This window comes from Gambusia affinis, linkage group LG03 (assembly GCF_019740435.1).
Source record: "Gambusia affinis linkage group LG03, SWU_Gaff_1.0, whole genome shotgun sequence".
NCBI classification, from domain to species: domain Eukaryota; kingdom Metazoa; phylum Chordata; class Actinopteri; order Cyprinodontiformes; family Poeciliidae; genus Gambusia; species Gambusia affinis.
This window is the reverse complement of record NC_057870.1, coordinates 18,166,725-18,176,065: the sequence shown is the minus strand read 5'-3', so window position 1 is coordinate 18,176,065 and position 9,341 is coordinate 18,166,725. Positions and strand designations below refer to the sequence as shown.

General features: G+C 38.9%; 1 protein-coding gene across 2 annotated transcripts; it reads right to left on the bottom strand.

The window, feature by feature from the left end:
• LOC122827650 (phospholipid phosphatase 1-like) lies at positions 1–8,506 on the bottom strand. 2 transcript variants are annotated; one of them, XM_044110553.1, is made up of 7 exons: positions 8,374–8,506; positions 8,035–8,264; positions 5,187–5,338; positions 4,806–5,086; positions 2,584–2,641; positions 1,434–1,610; positions 1–649 (listed from the first exon to the last, which is right to left on the bottom strand). In XM_044110553.1, the coding sequence occupies exons 2-7, from the start codon at positions 8,087–8,089 to the stop codon at positions 524–526; spliced, it is 849 nt and encodes a 282-aa protein (XP_043966488.1). In that variant the 5' UTR covers positions 8,090–8,264; positions 8,374–8,506; the 3' UTR covers positions 1–523. The 2 variants fall into 2 exon arrangements, with proteins under 2 accessions (XP_043966488.1, XP_043966482.1); XM_044110547.1 differs by having other exon boundaries at positions 8,035–8,183; positions 8,374–8,483.
• Positions 8,507–9,341: the final 835 nt, after the last annotated feature.

Sequence of the window (9,341 nt, the reverse complement as noted above, 5' to 3'; positions counted from 1 at the left end):
TAGCAAAAAGGCTCTTTCCCCTCCTTTATTTTCAAACTTCTGAACAAAAATATACATTTTACACAATTACCCAGAAAAAGATTGTATTTAAATATATAAAATTACACCTCGAAGCTGACAGCAGACAGCAGCTTAAAACTAAGGCGATAATCAATACAAAATATTTTATTTTTGAATTCAGTTTCTGTTCATAACGGCCGTGGTTTCCTGAAGCACAGAACCACCAGATCTCTACAAGCCTGCTTGCAGCGTGAATACAGAGGCTCATTAAATTCTTTTCAAGGTGGCAAATCAGACAAGTACGTTACCAGTGTCCTGCGCAGTGCGCCTGTGTCTGAAGCTACGCCAGGTAGCAGCTAAAGCCTGCAGGCTGCAGCAAATGGCACCATGTAGGTAAAGCTTGTGGGCCTCAACAGGCAGCAGGTAATGTATAAGGCTTGCTGTTTATTTATGGGTTTAAGGTCGACTCTGAGGTCCTTTTGCAACTGAGGCTGAGCAGAGTACCGTCTCTGACGCACCGGAGTCATTCAGTGCTGCCATAGTGGTTACTATTGTTGGGATTTTCCTGTAAATTGGAGTGAGGGTTCTCTTCCGCCTGTGATACCACTGGTTCCACTGGCAGTGAAAAGAAGTTGGAGACGCAGAAGACCTGCAGAAGACAGACAAGATGACAATACATTGAACTATGTAGCTATGACTGAGGTGTCAAGACATTAGAATAATCCAAGTCGACCATAACTGTTTGAACGGATCTTTAAAAATGACACGTGGACCCCTTGAATGTTATCGTTTACGTCCGGGAATTTCCCACATGCGCACAACGAGGGCTACGCGACTTTGGTTTTTTTGTTGTTTTTTACACTCATGCTAGCCATAGCCGCGCTAACTAAATGAAACCTGGAGATGTAGGTATTATTAATTTAGTGCAGTGGGCCACAGAAAAGGGAAAAATAACGCAGAAAACCGTTAAAGTAAATCTCAAAACCACTGTTTGTTCTCTCTCTATGTCGGCTACCCTACGCGTTGGCTCGTTGCTATAGCAACTGACAATGCCGCTTTATGTTTCAGGATTCAACGACAAAAAAAAAAAAAAAAAAAAAACGCCCAAAAATTTCCCACACAAACACAACATTCGGTTACAATATTATGTTTTTAGGCTTGATGTTTATTTTACGATTAATGAATGATCGCTGACTAGATTAGCTACCGCTAAAAAACAAGCATAAAAGAAAACATTACTCAGCACATTAACCTTCTTCAGTGTCAGCAATGGTGTCAAAAATAATAATTTAACTGAATGAGTGTGTGAAATATCACATGGGCATGAGCTGGTATAGCTCATGGTATGAGAGAGGAAAAAATGACTTCACTGTATTTGCAAAAGAAAAAAAGCAACAGCAAATTATCTTTTAGCCACTTTATGGGACACTTACTGTGAAAACAGCCACCAAACCGCCTTGCAAGAGGCCAACACACACGTCACTCCAGTGGTGTTTGTAGTCAGACACTCGGGTCAAACCCACATACACTGCAGTGGCAATCAGAAAGAACTGGAGGGTGGGACGCAGAAGCCGTGACCACTTTGACCTCATCCTGGCTTGAAGGTACAGCTGCAAGACACAGAGGAAAGAAAAAGGTACAGTCACACCTTTCTCTACAGATTCCACAGTCTGTATCAATATTTGTGATACAGGTGTTCCCAGAAGGCATTTTACTGGTCTTTTTTTAAAACCATGATAAAAAAAAGTTAACATTTTTATGCTTCAGAGGGTTTCATTGGTTGTTTGAATACCTCACAAATGAACAGATGAGATAAACATGGCATGTAAACATTTAGTGATTGCCATGTTCAAATTCGAAGAGAGCTTCTTTGTGTATTATCTTGACATCTGTGCTGCATTGTTTTCCAAGCAGAACCAGTTAAGCACATGACATTAGCCAACATCATGAGTAATTTATGCTGTCAGGGTGTCATTACATTTTTCGCACAAACTCAATCTTAGATGATGAGATTTTAGTCTTGTCAATTCAGACTGCTGTGAGCTTGTCACTTTAAATCCAAATAAGCTGCGGCTTACCACGTCCTTCAACTCAACATTTAAACTAGCACGTGAAAATGGCGGCAAACATATATGTAATTACGCAAATGTACATTTTTAAAAAGCAGAAGTGGAGCCTCCTGCACCGTTAGCAGGAATGGAGGAAGTGGTTTCTGGATGGAAAGTCAACAAAACACTTGTCTTTTCCAGCAGCCATTGTACAGCGCATACAGAGGTAAAACCAGCTGATCAAAACGTTCTGGAGCTCAGTGAGGGGCAGTGCCTGCTGATTTTAAACAGGTCGCAAAACATTATTTTATTGCCAAACATTGGCTGGATGTTTTGTTGTTTGTTTGTTTTTTAAGCACTTTGGCTGTTTTTAGAAGCAGTAGAGTATTTTCAGGTTAGGCAATGCTTGCCTTTGCATGATGATTATTTTCAAGGGTTATTAAATGTATTCTGGGCCCAACCTGAGGTTAAGGGTGCTGCAAAACTGCATAATGACTGTGATGGGGACGCTAAAGTCTTTATTATATGTACTTACGGTAAGGAACAACATGCAGTACATGGAGAAGGACGAGTGACCAGAATAAAAGGACAGTCTATGAAGGAGAAAAAGACAGAAGTTTAGTCACTTTTCTTTAAATACGCAATGAAAATGAAACTATATCACATATCAGATACGGATAATATCTGGACGATAGCAGAACGAGCCGTTGTCCTCAGATTCTGACTCTTGATTACCTGAATATTTGTACCCTGATGTGATAAGCGATACGGTGTGTGGGAGAGAGCTGGCCAGCAGCCAATCAGAATCACTTCCTCTTGTAGAGATACCATTATGCCTCTGTGACCATGCAGATACTTTCCATTTGAAAAATATCTTTTCTGAACTAAACATCTTTGCCGATGTGTCCCACCTATCTTCCTGGCTGGTTTTATTGCTGCTGCACCCTCTGCTGCCGATCGCCTCCTCAACCTTTACAATCTGGTTCAGAAACCTTTGGCTTCAGGTCCACATTTGGGTGTGGGCAAATTTAATTTCTCAAAGTAGCTCTTCAGAACACAATGCCTCCCCTGGTATTTGAAAGTATTAATTTTTTTTGTTTGGACTTTAATATAAGGCAGAAGAAACCTTTGACCTCCTAACCACACAGTTTACAGTCTGGTCTCTCATGAAATACAAAATTTTTTTTTGAACGCTTATGACTTTCACACATCTCTCGCTAAAGATGCTAAAAATATTTTGAAATAACCAACTGTATAATTAAATAGGACAGAATAAAAAGGTAACTTGAGCTTTCGCTGACTCAAAAGATGCTTTTTTCCCCATTACGTGTGTAAAAATTTTATGGTTTACACTCGGATGTTTACTTATATTTATCATTTTGGTAAAGGGAGGGAATCACATGTTAAACGGTAATTTTTTTTTTAAAGAGAAATCATCATCGCCACGCTTTGAAAATCCCCATAAAATGATTCATTGCTGAAGTATTTTTTTTGCAATTGAATTCATGTTAAGTTGCTGGGAGTATTTAAGTAGCTCCAAGTTAGAAATCTGTAGCTTTCCAAAGCCCTGGTTTACAATAGTGTCACATAGAGGTTGAGTTGTATTAGCTACTCTTCACAACAGGAAAGAAAAAAAATCCAATTTGAAAGAGGCAGGAGTGTATTTTTTTTTCATTCAGAGACAAAACAATTACTCGTCTAAACTGCTAATATCTACAGGTGGAATAAGGATTTTACAGCTCAAAACAACCAGAATAAACAAAAGCCAGGTTTAGCCAGGTTCATCTCGTCATCACACAGTCAAAACGGTTAGAAAGAGAGAGAGAGAAAAAAAAAAAAAGAGTGATTTTATTAATTGATTTTAAGGATTTTACACATTTTTGACAGAAATGTAAATAATTGATAACTAAACAAGATGGCACATTCCCACCTTCTCAAATGAATACAATAACCATGGATAATAAAACTAATACCTACCATCTCAGATCTGAATGAAAGTAATATTATTTTAGTGGTGCCAACCATTAATCACCAGTCAATCAGCCAGTGAATAAAATCTTCAGGTTTTAAACATCGATCGTCTCTGTTCAGTGATTGGTAGGAAAACACTGAAGAAACCGATTATTTTTCTCTGATTTCTGATGCATTTCTGACTTGCGAAAATTAGATCGTTAGGCAAGCAGTGCTCAAATATTCAATCAAAATATTTCTTTCATCATCTGTTAGTTTCCAAATTACAATTTCTGGAATGGAATTCAAAGTCTATTTTATCTCATACTGACAAGACTTATTTAATTAACATGATGATTTTGTATGCTCTGTATGCAAATGAAAATTACACACAGGGTTCCTCAAAGCTCAATTTGTGGGCCATTTTTTAATCAAATGATGACCACAACATTTCCTACAATATGATTTTGTAACATTTATCCCCACCACAGTTACCAAATTATGGTAATCCAAATATTCATGAATGGATTGGTATGGCCCAATTCAGAAAAAAACATTAATTATTGTTTTTGGTCCCAAAAATGTGAGGTTAGAGATCTGAACTCAGCTGGATTCAGTGAGGCTAAAGACCAATGAGCATTTAAAATAAAGGCTCTACAGTTTTAAAAGTTTCCTAAAAAAATGCCTTTTTTTCCCCCCACCACAAAACAAATTTTGTTTCATATTTGAAGAATTTCCCACTTTAAAATCTCATTTTAATCAATCTCTTTTAGTCACAGGAGATTAAATTGAAAGATGAAACCTCACCTGGCTTCGGTCACCTCAAAATCATTTCCAGTGCAGGTGAAGTTCTCTATGTATCCTCCAGTTTTACAGTCGATCTGATTCCACACCGGTTTGCAAACAGCCAGGAAGTACGGCCGCAGTCGGCCGATGGAGTATTTAGCAATGTCGGTCAGAGACTGGCTGGCGGCGGCTCCAAACATGCTGCTCCCCACGGCTTTGTAGACGCACATCCCCCATTTCTTCTTCAAAGACCGGTTCTTGATGCGACACATGTACACTGATATAAACTCACCGCAGAGGAGCTAAGATGGGGGTGGGGGGCAAAAAAAAAAAAGTCATGATGGAAAGACATGACTTCATGAAAAAGAGTCAGATTTGAATCTGGAATCTAAATCATCTTACAACTATGAGTGTGAAGGGAATCATGACTCCGAGGAGCAGCTGGTAGGATATGGTGTCCTCTTTGTAGGGGAACCTGATGGACTCATCGTTGCAGAAGAAACCCCGCTTGAAGGGGTTGTGTCTGGGAGTAAGGATGAAAAATGGAAGTCCGACTGTGAAAACCAAAAGAGAGATAAAGAACATGACAATAGATATTAGTAAGTTGAAAATGCCCCCAACTGATTATCAACTTTCTTGATTGGTCCTGAGCATTTAAGGCAATGCTCTTCCGATAAAAGATTGAGACTTTTGGTTTAACTAAACAGTCAAGAAACTGCTGGAAATTCAGGAAAAGTAAAATACAGTTCTGGAAAAAAAAAAATTAGGAGAACACTGCAAAAGTACCAGTTTTCTGATTTTACCCTCTATAGGTTTAAGTTTGAGTAAAGTCAGCATTGTTCTTTTATTCTATGAACTATTGACAACATGTCTCTGAAATTCCAAGCAAAAATATTTGTATTTGCAGAAAATGGTCAAAATAACAAAAAATATGCAGTGCTTTCAGAGCTCAAATAATGCAAAGGAAACGGGTTCATATTCATTTAGAAACAACAATGCTAATGTTTTAACTCAGGAAGAGTTCAGAAATCAATGGTTGGTGGAATAACCAGGAGGTTTTCAATGGGGGTCAGTGCAGTGGGCTCCACATTTTTTCCAAAGCTGTATTTATACTTTAATAGTGGAAAAGTGGTGCCATCTAAACTTGTTCTCTCTCATCTGCTATAATTTTTTTTCTTTCATGATCATCAAAATAATCCTGTATCGGTTCATTTCTTTCTTTTTTGTGCGTCTTCTCAAACTCCCAGTCGGTCGTGGCAGATGGGCCGATTCAACTGAGCCAGGTTCTGGTTCTGTTGGAGGTTTCTTCCTGTTAAAGGGGAGTTCTTTCTCTCCACTGTCGCTACATGAATGCTCAGTATAAGAGACTGGATGCAATCTGCTTGGTTTCCTCAGAAACTTTGTAAGCCAATTTGAATAATTCACTGAGCTTATTCTTTGATTACTAGGATAAATTGGAATGTTTGTGTGATTGAACTGAAATTATTTCAAGACAACATTTATTGTGAATTGGCGTTATATAAATAAACTGAATTGAATTAGATTAAACTAAAGCTTAAGATAGTTTCACCTTCACAACCTGCTAAAAGAGACATCATAATTTAAATGTTCTAAACAAAAACAAGAAGTCAGCCATTTTCAGCCAATAGTTTTTATCAGATTTTGTCATATTTTAACAAACTCAAACTTTGACAGCTTGATATCCCATAATCCAAGCTTTACATGAAGTCTTTATTTCACACTGCACTCTTCATTAAGCCTTTGCTACCAAACAGGAAGTTTGCAATGTTTCAAGTCACCCAACTTTAGCCGCTTCATTAGAGAACAATTAAAGCTCATTTTTAAACCGCAGCACCACTTTCTGCTGCAGGGATTGCTAGACAGCTTGTGATCACACTGCGAAGACGTTGCTCAAACACACTGGCTCCAGATTTATCAGCGTTCAGCTTCATCGCTGCTTGTGACACCAACAGGATGGTAGGAGAAGCTTTACTAGAAGTTTCACAACAACTGAAGCACACAGCCTGAGGCCGATTACAGCAAAACAATTTTGTAACCGATGTGCAACAACCACAAAGACCAACTGTGTCACCAGTGACGGGCAGGTCTGACCGGATGAGACCCAGGACGTGTGATCCATCTCAAACACATGTTGGAGCATGTGTTTGAGATGGATTCAGATACTGCTTTATCTGAATCGGTTTTACCTGATGTAAGAAAGTTCAGACTGAAAACTCTGACGTGACATCAGGCATTTCTCCAAGTATGGATGCCCTCAGGCTAACCGTCACTGCCGCCCCAAATTACCCCATCTGCAAGCAGATCTGCACAAACTTACGGGATTAAATTTGTTGTTTTATTTTTGTTTGTTCTTTTGTAGAAGCAGCCACCACCATTACAAGACTGACTCTTTAGTTACTGAAAATTATGAAAATTCTTCGTAATTAGCTAAAATTGATTTCTACGCGTAAATATCTCTGAGATATTTAGTTTTGTCACTTATTCACAGAAAAGATTTAGCAGATGAAGGTAGAGACAATATATCTTTGGTTTAGGCTTGATCTGTGATGTTCAGTTTATAACCTGAATTAAACTGACATGTCAACTGTGTTTCTTTGTGATGATGAAAAACCAGACCAGCTGGATTATGCTGAGATTAAATCACGCATTTTCTGGTTGGATGACTTCTAAAAGTAAATGTTCCCCTGGACTGTATTTATCAAAATAAAATGGGACACATGAACAACAACATTCAAATGAATAAAACTCTTAAAACCTTTTTAAGAGTTTTAATTTCTTCCCACATTAGGCACCAACTGTGTCTGCCTGTGGAAAAAAAATGAGGAATACGAGAGCAGTCAGCAATAAAGCCAACCACAAGACGGTGACTAAGCAGTGAGGAATATTCTCAGGAAAAGCTTTCTACAGCTCTGAAACCCCGATCTTATGAAACTAAATCAGAATCTGCAAAGGCTTAGTTTTATCTCTACAACTAGTTCTACGGGATGTTTTTCTGTGACTCTTTTCCACTCATGCAGTTAAAAATACAGATTAACGAGAGCGGGGGGAGAAAAGAAAACATGCAGGGTGGGACTTTTTCCATCTTCCTGCCTGGCTGCTGAAACCTCACACCTTCCCCTGAGTTTACAAATAGCACTTATGCAAATAACCTTACACTGAATTTTTCCTCTAGTTCTTTACTTCGGCTCTGAAGCTCTAAAAAAGTTGCAGAAAAACCAGGTTTACCTACCGAGGACAAGGCAGACAACATCGAAGATGACGGGGATTCCCGAGGCTTCAAACATCTTCGCTGCTTTCGGGTTTGTGTCTCCAGTGACAACTTTCCTGCTGCTTTCAGGAGGAGAGACGAGGCGCAGCCTTTCTGCCGCACATGTGTCTCTATTCCAGCACACAGTTAAAACACAGCACTGTCATTGTCTCTGGAAGCGTCCGAGCCGCTGTAAATCTACCACGGAGCGTCTAGTGGGGAAGGAAAACCAAATCCTCTAAGACGAACAGAGGGTGAAACTAAAACTAGAACTAAAGAAATAAAAAAACCGAAACCAAACAGCACCAGACAGCCGCTCACCCTTCCTGCTGCTCACCGACCATCATAACTCAGCAGTATTCCTTCTGCTCATCAGAAAATATCCTCCTGTCAGCAGATGACACAATTATCCAGATTGACCCCGGAGCGCTTTGATTAGCGATGCCTTAAGGGGAAGCTCGGAAACCTCGGTCACCAGTGTTTACTCATGAAAGAAATCGATCATTGTGTCAATTTTTTACCAATGTAGCCGTGATTATGGAGGTCCAGAAGTGCCACAATTCACTTAGAAATTAACTTTAAATGTTTGCATATGAAACTATCACTTTACTCAAGGTAATATGTTAGAACAGAGTAAAGCTCTCTCATTGACAGTATGCAGTGTTTACTATATATTCTTGATCTCCAAATGGTACACAGAGCAGGTTAAAAATATAAAAAATAATTATTGAGTAGAAACAGGAAGTCTTGCTTCAACATTAACAGTAGGTGTGTTTCTGTGTCTGATGCATATTTGGTTAAATGATGTTTGTTCTTCAGTCTGTGAAATTACTGGCAGTTGCTTGAGTATCCAGAAAATAAGAAGTAATAACAAAAGAAGAGCATTTTAAATTCAAATTATTCTATCAAATATATTATAATAATCTCTATTTAGTGGGATTATTTTCACCCAATCAGATGATGTTTGCAAAGTTTTCAGTTCAACGCTCTCATGGGAGCTTCATGGGAGCTTCTCCTTTCTTGTATTTGAATTTCCAAACTGTACTTGAAGGCACCTCAGACAGAAGAAGGGGAGAAGTGAGCCAAGAGCCAATCAGGTGCCAGCCTTACTGCTACGTCAGCAGTCGGCTGATGCAGGTGTGCTCCTCCCTCCACCTTGCTGATCGTCCTCAGACCGGAACTAAAGTGTCAAAAGATTCGCTCCAACATGTTGATCAGATATTTGTCTCTGTTGTTTTACCTAAAAATAGATCGAAGTAGTTTTTACAAATATTTTTCATAGATTCTAA

What these genes read in the sequence shown, in the direction of transcription:
- LOC122827650 (XM_044110547.1), bottom strand. Translation starts at nt 8,399, where the DNA reads ATGATGGTCGGTGAGCAGCAGGAAGG. An exon ending in TTCCCTTCACACTCATAGTT is followed by an intron (nt 5,087 to 5,186) that starts GTAAGATGATTT and finishes CCCCCATCTTAG; the next exon opens with CTCCTCTGCGGTGAGTTTAT. An exon ending in TTTGAGGTGACCGAAGCCAG is followed by an intron (nt 2,642 to 4,805) that starts GTGAGGTTTCAT and finishes TCTCCTTCATAG; the next exon opens with ACTGTCCTTTTATTCTGGTC.